The 19,163-nt window shown below is 42.2% G+C and overlaps 1 protein-coding gene across 4 annotated transcripts in view; it reads right to left on the minus strand.

Moving 5' to 3' along the window:
• Positions 1–655: 655 nt before the first annotated feature.
• The window catches only part of SLC16A9 (solute carrier family 16 member 9), a 26,216-nt gene continuing 7,708 nt past the window's right edge, over positions 656–19,163 (minus strand). Inside the window, exons 3-9 of one of the 4 annotated variants that reach the window (XM_014940587.1) lie at positions 14,893–14,949; positions 14,366–14,483; positions 13,090–13,318; positions 4,850–4,993; positions 3,871–3,966; positions 1,880–2,788; positions 656–1,554 (exon numbers count right to left, since the gene is read on the minus strand). In XM_014940587.1, coding sequence (XP_014796073.1) covers positions 1,376–1,554; positions 1,880–2,788; positions 3,871–3,966; positions 4,850–4,993; positions 13,090–13,285 — 1,524 coding nt within the window. In that variant the 5' untranslated portion in view covers positions 13,286–13,318; positions 14,366–14,483; positions 14,893–14,949 and the 3' untranslated portion in view covers positions 656–1,375. Of the gene's footprint in view, positions 1,555–1,879; positions 2,789–3,870; positions 3,967–4,849; positions 4,994–13,089; positions 13,319–14,365; positions 14,484–14,892; positions 14,950–18,158; positions 18,178–18,340; positions 18,406–19,163 lie in introns of those variants that run through there. The other 3 variants (XM_014940589.1, XM_014940590.1, XM_014940588.1) reach the window with 3 other exon arrangements.

Consider the following 19,163-nt stretch of genomic DNA (forward strand, 5'->3'; position numbering starts at 1 on the left):
ACAGGCAGAAGCCAAAGCAGGCAGGTGGAGAGGAGATTTCTGTGACTACTAGGCAAGAGCAACCAGACACATCTTTGGCACGGAAGCAGCTGCCAAAGCAGCAGGTATTGCCCAGGGCAGGCAGGGCAGTGCTGAGCTGAGTCATCCTGCCTTCCCTGTATCCCCCCTCCTGCCTCAGGAGGGGCTTCAGCCTCACACAGCGTCTCCCCCAGTCACACCAGCCTCGGCTTAAAAGTACAAAGCCAAACACACACACACAGAGCTGTCTGCAGCCAACCAGTGTCTGGGCAGCGTCTCAGGGGCTCTTTGTCCACCTCACCTTCCCCAGTACCTCTCCTATTATTCCCCATCCCACATTTTTTCTTGCTCCCTGTTGCTAACTTCTGTCTTTGTTGCATCCATTCCGAAAACGAAAAAGCAAAGATGACATTGCTGTCACTTTTTTCCTTTTTTCACCAAATCGACCTTGTTGGAAGCTCTACTACTCAGCTCTCCACAGCAGGTTCAACCTATCGAACTGTACTTGTGCAAAAAGAGCTGCCCCCAGTACTGGGTGACCTGCTTAGAAACACTCACCTGTGGACTTCTGTAAGCACATCACCAGCGCCGATCTAAAGATTATGAACTTGCATAACCAAGTCAGCAGTTCTTTTCGTGGTTTCAACAATCATATTTATTCCTTGGTTTAAAAGGTTTTGGTTCAACAGTTTTAAAAACAGACTTCACAAAATGTGCAATTTTTATAAACATAGTTCTTAGTTGTAGTGGTAGTAAGAATCTTTACTTTCATCATAAAGTTCACTTCAGTTATGCAACACAAGGTTGGTTTTGTTCCCCGTCTTCTCCCTCCCCCAATTGGCACTTCATTGTAAAATGGAGAAACTTTAAAAAGACAAAAAGTTAATCTAAGCATGATGTTATAAGCACCTTGCCACAGTATTACATTCTAATAAGGCAAATTTTTGTTTTGTAAAGTCTGATTGTGCAACTTGGAGACCTATAAAAGCTGACAGAAATGCCAGGCTTCTCCTGTAAGGAACAGGCTTTCATTTTTGCTTCAAAGTTTTCACCCCTCTGCACCATCCCCCTTTTAAAAAAAAAAAAAAGTACAGCTGATAATACAGCAGAATATACCCCTTACAGGGGGAAAGGAAATTACAGTAGACAAAGGCTGAAAACACAGTGCATAGTAGACAAAATAAGACTGTACTTAAAAATAAAATAAAAAAGAAAGAAAGAAAAAGGAACGGAAAAACAAGAAACAATGGAATTTTTCTGGTGGAAGAAGATTTCTGGGCTTCATAAATAAGTGGAAAATTACTAAAACACTTTGCTGTATAATATAAAAAAGCACAAAGGGGTTTCCAGTTGTCACCTAAGCGCTAGATGCAACTTTGTAGGAGTAAGTATTTGGAGGCAGCTTTGAGCTCTGGTTGGTACAGGCATTCCAGCAGGGCAACGCTGCCAACAGCAGAAGAAACCCACCCAGTAAGACACAAAAGCCGCTGAAATAGAACGCGGTGTCGTACTCCTGCGTACAGTCGTAAAACCAACCTGAGGGTGAAAGTAAGAGAGAAGCACATCAGTGAGGAGTTAAATGTAACACAGCATGGCAAGTTAGAGAAACATCATGACAAAAAAACCAAAAAGGCCAAATCTAAAATGCAGTTTGATCACTTAGACATGAAATGTGCTTTCCATCAGAGCCAAAACCAATCAGTTTGACCAACTCAAGCAAATCAAGCTTTAATTTTTGTTGAAGGTTTTGATTTCATCTTTCCATTGTTATTAGGACCAACTGGAATGACTCGAACGCAAATTAATTCTGTCTGGTCCTGACAAGCTCATGTTAATTTTATAGTATTTACCTTGACCTTACCTACAATTGGTGGTCCAAGGCTATTTCCAAGTCCAGCAAAGAACATCAGGATCCCATACGCGTGAGTCAGTTTCTCAATTCCCACAGTCTTTGTTGTTACATACGGAAAAATTGACCAGTTCCCAGTCAGAAAACCCAAAATCCCAGAAAGCATCGCTAATGTAAGGTAACTTTTGGCAAATGGAATTGCAAACAAGGCCACTCCTGTCATTAGTAAGGTAGTTACGTATAGATATAAAGTGTTAACCCACTTAAAATCTGCCATTATTCCTAAAGTAAGTTTGCCAACAGCAGTCATAATGCCTATAATGGAAATCAGGGGCATACGATAGTCATCTTCATTAACGTTTGCACTTCTTGCCACATCTTCCATGAGCAGAGAAGGAGGAAATCCACCAATATCAAAGAGCAAGATGGCAACAAAGAGAGCTGAAAATACTTTGTTCTTAAAAAGAACCACGGTTTCCTCCCAGTAGTTCAAGTAGAGCTGCCACTTCCTTTTGGCAAGTTGTTTGCAGAAGTTTGTCTGTTCTACAACTTTCTTTTTATAAGTGTCTTTTTCATTTACATTTATTGAGCTTAATACATTCTTATTTAAAATGCTATCCTGTTTGTACTCAGGTATATTGTTTGCACTTTTTTCATCAACGTAGCCCTTTTCAAGGATGCTTATATTTTCTTCAACGGTCTTCTCTTTTTCGTGGTAAACAAAATATTGATCTGGGACTTTGTCTACACACATTTTTTCTGGTGGAGGGGAATCAGATGACTCCAATGGTCTCATCAGACTGCCACATGCCAATATATTTAGAGACAGAGCGCCAACTATTAGCAGACAGCCATCCAGTCCATATAGATCAATAAGCCCTCTTTGCAATGCTGCATATATAAAGAGTCCAACGCTTGAGCCTATAAAAGGAAAATAAGATCAGTTTAAACTGAAGAACTGAGAACATTCTTCAATACTAACAAACTTCTACATTTCAGCAGCTACAGATACACTGTCACAGGAACGGTGAGTCATTTGTGCTCCTCTCTCCCCAGTATAATGAACTGGTAAATTACCATCACTCTTGAAATTACAGTTTCTTTATTCAGTAGCCAGGAAATAAAAAGCCTTCTGAACAATTTATGATGATCAAAACCACCAGACACTTTAGAAACAAGCAGGATCAATACTATATCTGATGAAAAACCTCAAAGAACTATTAAGCCATCCTGCTGTGCACTCACATACATGTATCCCTTCAGGTGCCATTTTGAGTTCCCACAGTTAGAATTTCACACATCAACATTTTCCCCTTTCTCCTCCTGACTGCCACCTTCCTCCTCTAAGGCAGGAAGAGGCCAGGGGCTCACCAAAAGCCCTCCTAGAAACAGTCCTTGACTGCCCAGTGTTTAAGGAGTGGAGCCCACATGGTGTGATCTTACTCCAAGGACATTTCTGAAGCTCTGCAGGGCCAAACGTGCATTTAAGAAATTTGGTTATTCGGAAGAAAACACTGAAAAGTAAGCAATTACTATGAACACAAGCATTTTATGCAATCCCATGAATTTAAAGAAAAAGCTCTCACCTGAAGTGAGCATAGATCCATTTTAATCAATGGATGTCCACTCACAAATACAGAGCATTGTTTTTTCAAGTCAACTTAAAGACAAACTTAAAGTAAAATGATTTGCTGAAGAGTGCTCTATGGAAAGTTTCCCCTCTTATTACCCATGGCACACAGCCCAAGCTACTCATGAATCTGCTTTCATTTCATTGAATATCCTTTTCTCATCTACATGAATAACCCATACCACACACCTGCAAGTGTAGTTACTATTTTATCTGAAGCCTGATTTTATCTATTCATTGCTACTGATGTTTTGACTTGAGTACTTTACTTCAGGAAGTATCAGAAAAATATAATCTCCAGTTTTTATTGCCAGAGTAATGGTAGCTGCATCAGAGTTGAAAAGTTAGAGAGAATGACAATTAAAGGTCATACCTGTTGAAATCAGACCAAGTGCAAGGCCTCTGCGTTTGTCAAAGTACTGGCAAGTGATGGTAACTGTTGCAGTATACAAAAGGCCGCATCCAAGTCCTTGAGAAAGAGTCAGAAATAAAGCCTGTGACATACTCTGGGAAATGAACACCCCTTTTTATTCCCCAGATAACACAGTAGTGTACCCTGGGCACATTTTACCCCTGGCTCAGCACCAGCCACACGGTGTCGGGGCCATTAAGCTGCCTGCACTGTCCCACCTCCCTCTCCCCCGACCACCCCTGGCTGCAGAATCAGTGTGGAGCAGGCTGAGGAGATCAGCAGCTCAGGTTCTGTGCTCTGTGGAAGGGTTACATGGCTTTCAGCCCAGAAAACAGGAGAGCTGCATCCGTGTGGCACCGTGCCCGAGCCAGCACGCTGCTGGGTCCCTGCTGGCCAGCGAGGTGCCTGGATTCCTGACACAGTTAATTTGATAAACCACCCACAGCAGCCCTCTGCAGCACAGAGGGGCAGGTCACCACCTGCTAGGAGAACAGCACTTTCATGCCTCTAGCACAGTGTTTTAGGTTCAATGCAGTTATGTGGAGAACAACACTGCTCCCTAATATTCACTCATTTATCAAATTAGAATAAGTACATGTCAAAATTCCAGAAGAGATTCCTTTAAGATTGGCACTTCATGCCTGTAAAAGACCTGCTTGATTACACCCCTTTGGTAAGACCTCAGCATCTCCATCTCTAACAATTGTGTCAACAGAGGATAAACTGCTTTTTACCCTGAAGAACACATGCATTGCCTTTATCTTTCATTACATGGTACCAGCCTGCCTGTGTGACATCCCGCCTTGCCCCAAAGTAAAGTATTTCTTGATAAATCAAGTCCCAGGCTACCTCTGTGAATCAGATTCTCATTTCAGATTCAGAAACCAAGACCCAAAATAATAAAGATTAAACCTCTATATGAAGGGTAGGTATTTCTTACCAACAACAATCCCATATGAAATATAGAGAAAGTATATGTTAGGTGCAAAACTGCTCATCATGAGGCCCCCGGCCACCATAAAGCCACTGAAGATTGCTACTGGTCTTGCTCCAAAAGATGATACACATATACTGCAGACAGGACCTAGAGGAAAAGCAGGAAAAACATTCCTAGTAAATACCAGCACCAGGAAGAACTTCTAAAAAATCTCATTCTGTGGAAATATTTCTTATGACAATTACTTAAATACATAACTATAATAAACAACAATTTGGAGTACTCATTTTTACAGGATTCTTTAAAAGAGTCGGTTATAAAAACATACAAGATCAGGCTTGCAAGATTTTTGCTCAATGAGAAACTGATATCAAGACCATGAAATGCTACTGGGGTTGGGAGGGAGAGAGTGAGCAAAACATTCTTTAGACACCGGATGATACATACATACAAGACTGTAACACTGTCGCTACACACCTAAGGACTTGTACAATGTTTCTGAAAAGAATCTCCCTCATTAGGTAGCAAAGCATGTTAGACCATCATCCATGCTTTAACCAAACAGGTATTTTTTGACAGAGCTCAAAAACCATGTTTCAGAAAAGAGAATATCTGAATTCATCTTGATACAAGATGAAATTTATAAAACTGAGATGGAAAATAGTAGCTTCTGATCATAATAATGGTAAGAATGCCACCTGGTGCTTACATAGAGGAAATATCTGCTGATATGCCAGATAAAGACAAACACTGCTCTTCCCTGATTTTCTAGGAAATTTAATATCAGCTAGCCGGTATTGTACCAAATACTGTTCACTACCTATCTTGGTTTATACTGTAAAACTATGGAAAATAAAAAAGCATTTATTAAGAATGTCCAGAGCAATGTTCATGAATTTTGGAAGAGGTTTCTCCCTCTCTTTACCCCACTCTGTTATTTCTTGGTTGGTTAGTTCTTCAAAACAAGAACGAAGTGCAGGCAACATTCATACTCTGCCTCTGCCCAGCCAGTTCTCCCCTCACAGAAGCTGTAGAACAAGCACTCATTTTCAGTTGTGTGCCCTGGAATACACCTTTTACTCTGAAGTAGCACGCAAGCTTGGTGCCCTGCATAAATAAGCAACCAGTGAGGGACTTGGCTTGGAAGAGACAATCTCTCATCTGAAACCCTGCAGTTCCAAACATTCATACATGGACGTAATATATTACCCCTGAGATCCTAAACTCACCAACTCTGAGATTAGAAGTTAGACACACAGATGAATGACATTACTTAAAAACCAACAGAAAACCTCCCTCACCATCTTTTTGTACCTCATTTGCAGCAAAACAAAGACACTCCATGGTTGATAGGATCTGCAAAAGCTGTAAGGTTGGAGTCTGCCGTTCGTTAAGGCTGGTTCTCCCTGACTCACACGTAGCTGAGATTCCCGGCAGATGGGAGGTGAGCCCAGGAGGTGACACGAGGTGAACAACAGTTGGAGCTGAGGACGGTGCTTGCCTAGGTTTGCAGACGGGAGCGAGCAGCTGGGAATGCAGGCAAGGTTTTTGTGTGGTTACCAGCCATGGGACAAGCAGTTCTGGCAGGCAGGACCACAGATTCATTAGCAGGTGAAACGATCCTCAAAGGCAAGGCAGGTCAGAACTTTTGCCCTACGTAAGAGCTATCTGCCATGGCAACGTAAAGGGAAGCCAGTCTGAATTGGGGCTTATCCAGCCCAAAAAACAGAGTTAACGAAGAGTCGAGAAAAATCTTCTGGGGAAGTGGGGCTTATTTGGATTTTGGAAACGTCAAAAAAGGAAGATGTAAGCACTTGCTGCTTCTCAAGAGTGAGCACGCTGTGGGAATGAAAGCTGGCCAGAAGAACTTGGGCAGAGCAACTTGCCGAGAACAAAAGCTGGGAGTGTTAGATTGTTGCTGATTCTTAGAATTAATTACTAGAACTGGCAAATTAAGATTGGTATGTTTCCTAAAACCACAGGATTTAAAAATAAACAAAGGATTGAATCTGTATTACATAAAAAAATTCTTGTACAGTAAAAGAACATTAGGTAGTGATAACATAATTCAATTAAGCAGAGGAATTTGCACTCTTTCTATTCTTTATTTCTGACCCACTACCTTGCTAAAACAAACGGTATTTCCCTCCCACCTGCTCACTGTATTTTGACACAGCTACTTTCAGAAGGTCTCTGTCAAGCCTGGGGAGGTCGTACTGGTACAGACTGCACTGATGGCTACTAGAGGATCCAAGGTGAAGCTGGACCCTCTGACCCCAAGCCAGAACAAGGGAGATACAGGGTTGAAAAAACACATCTTCATAATCTGACAAGGACACTCTCCTCTGGAACACCATCAAAAGCATCTCTGACAGGGTCCAAGGAGATGCTCTTCCAGTTTCTCCCACTTACAAAAAAATAACCCAAAAGGAGAACAGAAAGTACAAAGAGATCTTTTTGTTCTGACATGGAAAACAACCTGCACAAAACTGAAGAACCTGCTCCAATAAGCTGAGTATTAACGTGTCATCTCACACAGCAAGAGATCTGGCAGCTCAGCAATGGCCCTGCTTTATAAGAAGGAGCGCCAGTAGAAGTATTACAATAGTTATTATAGGTCTCTGGGATGAGAAGAAAAACAGCTCCATCTTCCCCTTCACATTAGGCCCTACTTTCACACTGCTAGAAAAAAAGTCACAAAAGAAAAGCCCCATGACAGCCAGCATCTTTGTTCTTTTCCCTGCCTCCTCGCATTCCTTCTCTTTCTCTGCTTCCCAAAGAGCTGGCATTTTTTTTCCTACCAGGCACAGTACCTTTGGTTATTACCATGGTATTTGCACAGGAGTTCACTGTACACAAACATGTTATTCTCTCCAAGTAATTCAAGCACAATGGGTTCAAGGCAGTTAATTCTAGTCAAACATCCAGCTTTCCCAGAGTGGGACTGAGACTTGGTCTGTGAACTCCTGCCCCGTGGATTTTGTTCAAAGTGGACATTCTGAAGAAAGTGGGAGTCTACGTACAGCCACCATAGGAAACAGCTCTTCAGGCAGCGTAAGGGTTTTCATTAGCTGACTCTCTTTCAAAAAGATCCTTCTACTGATTATGTATTTCTCACTGTAACGTGAACAACATAAAAATAAAATCTCAGTGGCAACTCTCAATAATAAGCATGGAAATTAGCACTGGTATTAGAATAATTTTTTAAGACACTGATAACTATTTACTTCTTTTACAAATAAAATCCCTGGGGCTCTTTTTCTTCCAAATGATGTATTTTAAAACTAGAAGATACTCTACCAGAAAACAGTTACCACCATAACTGTCGTTCGTATGAAGGACAGCTAAGTCTAGGAAGGAAGACTTCAAGGCCAGCACAGGGACATCCACTGCTCTTCTGCACACAACCTCTCAAGGCTCAGCAGCCAGTAATACAATTACCAGGCTCTGCAGGGGAGCAGTCAGGAAGATCCCCAGACAAAATTGGAAGCATCAGCAGAAAGATGGGCTCTCACAGTAGATCTTCGTGCAGAGAGACCAAAGAGGAAGAACTCCAAGAAGGAATCATTTGTATATTGATAGTTTCATTAAGATTTTTTTAAATAAGAGACTTCACCCTCAGTGAGACCTGGTTGTGACAATGAGTCCTTCCTGAGGCGTGAAAACAACCCATCTGCTGCTCACACAGGAACTTCATAACTACCATGATCTTCTGACCTCCTGACAAGTACAAAGTCTTTTTGTTTAATGTACATCAAGAACATCACGCTCTCTTCCTCAATCTTTCGCATGAAGAGGAAAATTCTGCAAATTAACACTCCCTTACTCCACTCACCCATCTCAAGGGTCCTTCCTCCTTCACCTCATGCACGCACAAAAACTTTTGCTCAACACGCAATACCGGACAACTGAGTTCTTTTTCTTATCACCTGCATTAATCTGACGCACCCTACTTGCTGGTATCTGTCCGAGCCTGCTGAAACTGCAGAGTTGAAGCAATGCCCATGGACTGCACGTAAAATCCACTGGACAGAACACAAGAATATTTTTTTCATATTTAATGCATTGCTAAAACCTGGTCATAATAAATATAATATTCTCCAAATGTTTGTACTTTGGATAAGAATATAGATCAGAAAAAGCCTTTTTCCACTGGACAGCAACCTACTCCCAACTGATTGAAAAGACTTCTCCTTTCTGATAAAGTTATTAAATGAACTGGGCTCCTCTTTGAGATACCTTCTCCCCTCCCCACAAAGTATGTATAGCTTCCATAGTTCACAGTAGGGACTATCTCTGTGCAAAGGTTTTTTAAGGGTTGTAAAAATATTGCCTGAAAACAGAAAATTAAGCTTTTTAAACTTTTAACACTGAGTGCCTCAGACCAGAAGAAACACCCCATTAATTTATCAAGACATGCCTTCAAGGAAGAATCTTCCTTTTGTTCTTCCTCCATTACTAAAGGGGAGTGGGAATGAGAGACATATTCCTGATATCTCCTGCTCTGCCAAATACTGCAAAGTCAACTCACTATAAACAGCTGTGGCGCCAATTACAGGTGCCAAAGGCTTTGTTTTGCTTTTAGCAAGTATAACATGGATCAAATTTAATTTCAGGCTCTAAATGGATGTAAAATTAAGAACACTTGGTGCAGGAGAAACACATGATCTTCAACAATGTAATAAATATCCTCCTCTGGCCTGTTTTATTAGGGGGAACATGCTAAGCTCTTTCAATTTCTTCCTACAAAACAACCCTACATCATCCATGGAGCCGTGTGCCGCAGCTCCTACAGGCTGATCAGCATGATGACACCTCATGTTGCAGTGGAGTACACCACTGCCCTGTACAATAACATTGATGCTTTTCTTTCCCTGTTTTAGGAACATTTCTTCCAATACACTATAAGGTCACATCACAGAAAGTTTTAACTCCGGTCATCCTGCAAGGAAGAGATCAACCTGTCCCGTTCCCTTTTCCAGTTGATGAGCTGAAGGGTCCAGCTTGGGGCTGCACAGTGGCCTTTGCAACGCTCCCTGTGCTGCAAGCAAGGGGACAGAAATCGAACACCAGGCGGCCAGGAAATCCATCTCAACAAACAAGGTGCTGTACTGGGTTTCTATGTCTCGAGTCTAAGTTTAGCTCTCGCATAAGTCAGAGGTAAACACTGCAGAAAGGATACAGCAAATGTGAAAGGACTCACCAGCATCAACTACTTCCAAAAAAATAATATGTTTAAGACTACATGTACAGAGGGAAGGGAAGAAGACACACAGAACCTTATTCCGTGCCAGCTGGCATACATATCAGTACATTTTCTTCTTTTTGGTGAAATTACAGCACTAATATAGCAAATTCACTGGACCTAGCTTCCACTGTTACAGACACTAGCTGATGTGATTTCCAGTGCTATCAATGGGAAAAGTCTTCCTGAAGAAAATGGACACTGACTTAATTCATGTATGTAGCTGTGAATCTACCATAACTGCCGTTCTTTTCCAGTATGGCATCTACAGCTTCAGAAAGGGATGTTAAGTTGGACCAGGCTCAGAGAAGAGTCTTAACAGCTCTCCAGAATAGCCTTAATTAAAAGCATGGAAGTCTCTTGTATCAATTGCAAAAAGACTGTATCAAGTTACAGGTTTAAAAGAAAATTTAGAATTTGGTTGCAGCCTCTAGACATACACCATTCTTATTAAGAGACAATTCAAAATATACCACTTAAAGGTAACATTATTCATCAGCTGAAAACTAAAATTAAGCAACATACATCATAAGACTACATACTTTTCAGGATGTAATTAACTGCTGAGAAAAGTTGTAAGAGACAAAGAATGCACTGAACAAACATGCTCTAAATCAAATGAGAATTCCAGTATTTTCTGCATGCAACTTGGATTGCTTTAAGAATACCAATACTTGAAAACATGTCTTTGGATAATTTGATCAGAAACTGGAAAGCGAAATAAAAGAGAAGAATGGAAACAACAACAAATATTAGAAGAGTCAAGTCAGGAACAGTAAAAGGTAAGGGGACTACCAGAAGGCTTGGGTGTGAAGCTGTCCTGCTGCTAGCATTCACACATGCAATATCGCTGCTGAAATCAGCTTGCCTGGGGAGATTGTTAAGTTATTAAGTTAAAGACAATATCTTTTCACATACATGAAAATATGCTAATTTAAAAAAATTCAATTATCTCGATCATCTACTTAACATCGGTTACAACACACAATAGTCCCTGGTCTATAATATTGGAACCTGCAATAGCAGAAATAAGAACAGAACAAGTTCTCTTTTCCTATATTCATGAAAAGGGCCTTTGCAATGCATTGTTATCAATAGTTCTGCACTGAAAACACATACGTTCCTTACACTAGTGACTAGGTCTGAAAACAGCCTGCTATGAAAACTGCAAGAAAAATTGTAACTTGTCATTCTAGTTTTCTTGAGCATTCTAGTTTTAGGCAGAGGTTATGATACTTACAGTGTCCTTCCAACAAGTTTACTTTAAGTAAAGTTATCACTGAGGTCAGATCCCAGCTCAATAAGACAGTGGGATCTTCCATTTCAGGTAAAGCAGGTAACATATATATTTTGTTTTCAGCCAACTCTGATAACACCAGTGCAATTAAAAAACGCTCACTGTACTTTTTTTTGAAGGCATTATAAATAGGAATGATTATTAAGCTTCCCAAACTGAATGAATAAAAGCACACTGACAAACAGTGTTACTCCTAACACATCACAATTTCAAGTAATTTAATCATCCCATACCAACATCGATTACAATAGTACCTTTTATTTGTATTATTCAGTCACAGAAGTTTCTATTTGCTAAAAAGCACACTACTGACAATTGCTCACAGTGGCAAGACAGAAGGCACTAAAAAATCTGGAAACTCGCATGGTGTTGACGTATGAGAAACAGGGTTGAGGCTCTGGTCAGAAGAGTGAGCCAGAGATTTCTGGTCTCCAGGGAGAGGGTTTTTCTTCACCCCTTCTCTTGCAATCCCCTTCTGCCTAGTTTTTCTTCAATAACTATCTTGTTTAGCCTTTCCCCCCACACACTTCATTCTCTCACTCAATTTTTTTTAGGTCTTGATCCATTAATAATAGGAGTTAATGTCCTTAAAACAGGAAAAAAAAAAAGTATGTCAGAAGAGCAGTCTACAGTCCTTTGTCCACTTACACCCTGGGACTGAATAGAATCTTCTTGTGGTTAATGATACACCTGCCTCTGCCCAGTTCTGTTCTGCCTAGTGATATAAAACCCTAACACAAGTGTGACACCAGGATTTGGCCAGTTACCGCATCATACAAAGCAGTGGGGTTTAGTCAGGTTTGTACCACTGTTTGTACATCAATTTTCTTTTGAGAGATTTCCTCAGAATCCTGAGCTGCATTTTGTCCATTAAGCTACATAATTGGTTTTGCCAGTAGCAATTTCTCTGCTGACAGTCAATTTTTTCCAGATTCAGCAAAAAGATAGTAGTTCCCATGGTGAATCTTTGAAAAGCAGAAGTTAGTGGTATAACCCAGTACAATACCCGTGCTCAATATTAAGACAACAACAGAATTGACCTATGGACTTTCAAAGTGGTGTTTTATTTCCCCCAAACCCTGCTGTTACTCTCCAAGTGACAATGTCTTACTAAAGAATAGCTTCCAGTAAAGTTGTTTTATTTAATGCCACTGTTATCCATAACTTTTCAGGCTTCAAAGTAAGTTTTTTCTCAAACAGTGGAAAGGAGCCCTCACCCACCCTAACTGGTGGGTTTACTTCTAGAGCTGAAAAATGAGTAACTGGCTTATTGATTGACTTTTCTTTTTTTTCCCTTAAAGCACTTGAACCATTTCAGAGTAATAGCTTGCTCAGATTTTAAAGATAGTAATGCAAATTAGTCTGAAACCCTCATGAAAAAAATAAAATTGAAAAAATCCCATCAACAAAAGTACCATCCAGTTTCCCAGACAGAGTTTCATTTTTCTAGTTTATTCAAATATGGTAATTTTGAATTTTCTAAGGGCAATATTTTAATTGCTCTTTTACCTTTATATTGATTTATGTATAGTGGAGCTACAAATATAATCTTCTTAGCTGTCCTGAGCTAACACGAAAATGCAGCATTCTCATTCTATCATTTGCAGCTGACTTTAATAAAATTCCAAAAGCCCACAGAGATGAAAGCATCTATTAGAAATAAATGTTTTGATTTTAGATAGACACTGCATCTACACTTACTGGCAAGCAATCCGATTCCATTTGCTAGTGATCCGACCCAGGCAGTCTTGCCTTTCCCTTCTCCAAAAGCATCCAGCCATTCCACATACAAGACCCCGACGGCCAGCGGTGATCCGTAACACAAGAACTGGGTGATGAAGGACACGGCAACGATGACCCAGCCCCAGCCACCATCTGGTGGTTTCCGAAACACCATCTTGTCAGAGGAGTGCAGATGTACAGGCAGAACCTGTGTAAACAAAAACCAAACAGAACGGAGCATGAGAGATGTGACTGATTCAGGTTTGCTAATATAAGTGAGCTGGACACAGAAGTACATATTCCAACATTTCAGCCACCCTTGCAGAAATATATGCAACACAGCACACAGGCAGTGAAAATTAGTTACCACTTGGTACTTATACCTCTTCTGCACAACACAGGAACAGCGCACAAAGCATTAGTAAGTCATACATATATCAGCACTGTATTACAGAAAGGCAGAATGTTTCGTTTTCTGAGGGTTAAACAGGCTCAGTGAAGACCTCAGGCATTAGTATCTGACACAGTTCAAAGAGAACCACATGGCCACCACCTGTTAAGCCCTCAGATATGCTGAGTGAAGTGTATGGGCTTGAAGGACAAGAAAAGCTACAATCCCAATAAATAATTAGGATTTTTAAAAATCCCACAAGTATAAAAGCATTAGTTCAAGGTAAAAAGAAATAAATATAAATCTCTACTTAGTTGTAATCTCTGCATAGTACCTTGCCGTTTAGCAAGGTGTTTACCACCAGATAGTGTACTCTGGGAGAAGTAGGCCAAAAGGAAGACTGACATTCTGGAAATAGTAACAGTTCAGCACTCTGCTCTGTCAACAAGGTGATGTGTAGAAGAGTAATGCATCCAAAAATCACTTTGTACGTATTAGTAAGTGGAGTGAGTTCTAAAACTGTATACAGGTGTTGGCTTACATGCGAAAACATGACGGCACTAAACACACATGCAAAAATCTCCTATAACCTGTCACAGTGTGTGCTCTCTGCACAGTTGGCACACATCCCCATCCCCAAACTGGCACTCACTTCTGGGACTCCGTAAGTACCACCAGACTCCTTTGCGTGGCAAGGCCCATCACCTACGCACCTACGGCTTTAAGTGACTGACCGTCCTCACACCTTCTCAAGACTAGTTTGTGAATGTAGAGACCCATGTCTCTAACATTGAGCACAGAATTTAGAAGTTTCTAGGCTAAAGTGCTTTGGAGTCCAGACAACTCCCTGTGCACACAACTGACCTGCCCTCCCTCGCTACGGGGAGAAATCTGCCGGAGTGGTGATCACAAAACCCATGTTCTGTTCCTGGCTCTGTCACTAACCAGACGTGTGATTCCCAACAATTTTATTTCCTTTACCCTGTAAGATAGAAACAGATAAGATCTTACCCTGTTTTCTTCGTGAAATGCTCTCAAGGGCCATCTTCACACTGCACTTAGGCATTAAGACTGCTGCAGTAACAGTTCTGCTCTGGGAGACCCCCAAGAGGCAAAGCAGAAAAACAAACACGTCGCACTGCCTTTTTCACTTACAACCCAGAGGAGATGGAAAAAAAAATTTACTGCTGTATGAAAGCAATGGTGTAAACAAGTAGACAGTAACAGAACTTCCATTTGAGCTCCCCTGTACTCTTTCCTCGGGCAATTTTTAAAAATTTGCATGGAAAACTTACAAAAAAGCTACAGTATATAATTTTGAGAAATAATTACTAAAGAGACATGAAAAAGGCTAGGCACACTTAAATGTTATTTAGAGGGTAGATACTTACAGATGACAAAGAAGTCCTTCAGCTTCCTACAAATGTAACTTCAGGTGGTGACTCTACCTGCAGAAACAGAGCAGCAAAGCAAGTTTTCAGCCAAAGTATCACTGCAACAGTGAATACAACTACGAAAAACTGGTGTTTTCATGGTAAATTTATTCTTTTTAATAACTTTTCAGAGGAATGTCAAAAATAATCAAGTTATCACAGTGGAGAAATACTGATCCCTCCCCAATTAATTCAAACCTGACAGCAGCCTTGAGCCCCAAAATAACAAAAACATTGTCTACTAATGTAAAATAAACTTTGATCTACAGTTTTAACATACTGAAAGTCCTTCAAGATACAGTATTTCCAGTTACAAATGTTACAAAGTTATATGTTTCAGTTATGAATGTAAGCTCTGATTTATTTTGTCAAATGACTAGTAAGTGTCCCTTGATTACATGAGATGCAATGGTGACAGCTAGGATAGACAGAAATCAATCATATAATACCATAAAGTATCAACGCATGAAAAAGCTGGTTATAGGAACTTTCCTACAACAATGACCTTTATACAAAAGGGGATCCCTGGATTTCAACACAAAATATTTAAACTATATATGTGCAATCAGCAAAAGAGCTGACATACACATCTCTCCTTGCATTCAATAAGAATCACTTGGTTTGTTTCGTCCCCGACTGGAGGAAAAATGGTGGCAATAAGTAACAACTTCAAGAGAAGACACTTCCACTGAAACAAAGGAAGTAAGTTTTCAGAAAACCACTAAAATAATAGAAATAGACAGTAAAAAATCCCAACTCGTATTTTTTTTTTAAAAAGTAGTCTTTAGAAAACAAACACATTTTAGCTGTTATGTTGATTTCCACTATATTGACACACTAAAACTTGGCACAGAGAGAACTCTCAGGTCAGCTCTGCTATTCTAATCATTTGATGGGGAGGAAGGGAGGGCAGGGGAGGAAAAGAGTTTTTGTAGTCTTTGGTCACGTAGTTTTTTCTAATAGAAAGACTAAAAAAAAAAAACCTCTGGATCAGTTCCTCATCTGCCACAAGTCTGTACAGCTTTATTGGCTTTAACCAACTGTTCCCAACCCATGGCAGCAAAAGACCTCCCGCATCCTGATGCCTCCTATTGTGCACCACAGATCTCCTTTGCATCTTTTAGCCAAATAACAAGATTTTACATAGCAAAAATATCTCTACTTTCTAAACACTTCAAACCATTTACAGTCTGCAATTGTCAAGCAAAAAGCGAAAACCACCGTCATTCCTTCCCTGTCCCCCCCTGAAAGCATCCTTAAAGTGAAAACAGATACACGATGTCCCCAAGTTTGTTTTTAAGAGCCAACACAACCTGGATTTTCCTTCCCCTTCTTGCAGGTTGCTCCTTCACTTCACAATGCTGGGTGCCTATTACCTATAATAAGGTGTATTTTTTAACTTCCCCAAAGGCACAAAGTCCTCCTGAAGAGCACGTGAACTGAGAGCCCGTCGAGGAGAGCCCATTCCCCAGAGCCCTCTGCTATAATTCATGGTTAAAATGTCCCAGTCAATCAAGCTGCTGCTGGGACTATAGATATCAATACACCTTTTATTGTCACAGTATTTAATGCTTTCCTGAAAACAACAAGCTGTAGTATAAAAGCTGAGTAGCGTGGACAAGAGCCAACAGCAGGAGCTAAACCTTTGCTACTCCCAACACTGCCTGCACGGGCATCGAATCTGTGCCTCCACTTGGGAGGGATCCAAAGGGCTTTTTACGATTTTCTGTCTGTGTGGAAGGAGGACACAGACTGTGCAGATACATGCGATCATCAAAAATAAAGCAGCAGAAACACACAGAGAAAAGAGCACTTAAAGGTTTTGTTTTCTCTTGGAACCAACTAGGAAGACTTGTCTGATCCTGGAAGGAGACAAACAACCATGGGTTTAAGATTCAGGTGGGAACCGCTTCACAAACCTTACTGTTCACAAAACCTAAGGATGCTGTTTCAGACCCCAGGAAACCTACTCGCATCAAAAATACTGGAATGGAGAAATGAAGCATAAAGAATTAAACAGTAACTTGAAGTTTGGTCAGAAAAAGCTTTTCAGTGAGTTGTACTCACTGCGAATAAGAATCAGAGGAAGAGAGCTGCTTGATGAAAGTCTTTACCAACAACAACAAAAAGAAACCCTAGAGAACAAACTGAACAACATGAGTTTTAATGTGCCTGGCTGCAACTGATTTCTTTTATTTGAGCAGCTTGATCGCAATATTGAGCTCTTTTCTACAAATCTTAAAATTTGGCTTAAAGATGACAGAAGAGCATGAAAAATAATTGGTCTAAAGAACACGAGGGAACAAATGAAACGTTAGCCCTCAGCACAGAAGCATGTATTAATCTGTGGCAAAGGGAATCTTGAGAAAGACAGTAGCAATCCGATTGTTTCCAGTTGGTTATTTGTGCAACTGGAGTCTGGTTAAGTTTGCTGTTTTCGGCACATGGCTGCAGAGAAAGTCGATGTCAGCAGAATCACTGTGTGATTAACACTCAGCTATTCCAGTTTTGCAAGGCATTGGTACAAATTAAGATGGTACCAGCCAGTATGGTAACATCCTTCATTTTAAGCTGAATTAGATTTCACATAAATTTCTGTTTATTTTTCAGGCAACGTTCTGGCAACTATCATCTGAAGACTCTGCTACCCTTAGCTTGCAAGGCACACCTAGAGCGTTGGAGGGGCAGTGATGCATTATAGCTGTTTTTAACGTACTCATCGTACCCAAACACCTGCATATGTATTGACGTGACAGTATAAGCATTGCACTAAATGCACTGAAAAAGATGCATCTGTACTTTGATGACATCAGACTTTAACTGGTGTTCTGACTACACTAGCTCCCCATGTATAAATATTTGGCTTTAAGTTCTTTCACTCTGAATGTATACATTTCCATCTCAGTTCTCAGCACTCATGTCTATTTCTCATGTTCCTCCACTTTCCCTTTTGTAAGTTACACAAGCGGCTCATCAACAGACATATTTCCTTCCATTTCTGCCTGACAAGGGAAGAAGCCTGGAGTTTAAAACAAAACAAAATACCGGAACAAAACTTATCAACGACACCAATAATGGATTTCCATTGTTCAAAATAAGTTCACAGGGAAAAAAAAAAAAAAAGAAAATAAAAAAAAAAAAAGAAAAGAAAAAAGCATCGGCCAGGGCAGCACATAAACCAGCCGGCTTTGTAAAATCTGTCAGCTCAGCAGAACCAGTCCTACCTGTTCCCAGAGCCTCATTCACTGCCCCGGAGGGGATGGAAACCCCCCCCCGAGTGTAACTGCCTGTCAGACCCCCCCACGGGTGGAAGCCGGCGCTGGTACAAACCACCGGCCGCCTTGATTCCCCGGAGGAGAACCCTCTGCAAACCGAGAGCCCGGTGTGCGACGCCGTGATCACGCACCACAAGCTGCCAGGGCTCCCCTCGGTGTCCGCTCCCCAGGCTGCTCCGCGCCCCTCGGCCGGGTCCTGCCCGGGGATGGAGGGATGGAGGGATGGATGGGCACTTATACCCCCGCCTCGCCTCCCCTCCCCTCTCCCCACGCCCCCGGGGACCAGCCCACACCCCCGCTCCGGGGGGACCACGTTACACATTGACACCTTCCATACCCGGCCCCGTTGCGCTGGGAAGCGCTCCTCCGCGCCGCGACACACGCCAGGAGGCTACCGACGGTCGCCCTCGCCGGCCCGATGCCCCGCACACGCCCGGGGAGGATCGCACCGCGCTCCCGGGCAGCCACGGCCTCCCAGATGGGCACCCACCCGTGCTGGTAGGTGCCCACTGCCGTGTGCCCACAGCTGATGCCATGAGGCTGCTGGGTGCCCACTGGGTACCAACAGGCGCCCACGACGGACACCGGTGGGTCCCCACAGCCAACACCGAGGGGTGCCCCCGGCGGGGTGGGCGACGATGGGCACCCCAAGGGACGCGGCCGGCACGGAGGGGTGACTGCAGATCCCGCTCCCCAAAGGCTGGGCGTTGCAGAGCCCCCTCAGGGCCACCAGCCCCGTCCCCCCGACACCGGGACAGCCCCGCCAGGCCTCCCGACGGAGAGGGGGCCGACCCGGGCGGCGGCGGCAGCGGTTGGGGGGGACCGTCCGGCCGCTCCCCGTGCCTCCCGCCGGCCCGGCCCCCTGGCTCCCCCCCATCGGGAGCCCGCCGGCGCCCTGCGACCCCCCCCGCCCCCGTCCCGGCCGGAGCCCGGGTCCCTCCGAGGCGGCACCGT

The sequence above is a fragment of the Calidris pugnax genome, unplaced genomic scaffold, assembly GCF_001431845.1.
Source record: "Calidris pugnax isolate Ruff unplaced genomic scaffold, ASM143184v1 scaffold39, whole genome shotgun sequence".
NCBI lineage: Eukaryota > Metazoa > Chordata > Aves > Charadriiformes > Scolopacidae > Calidris > Calidris pugnax.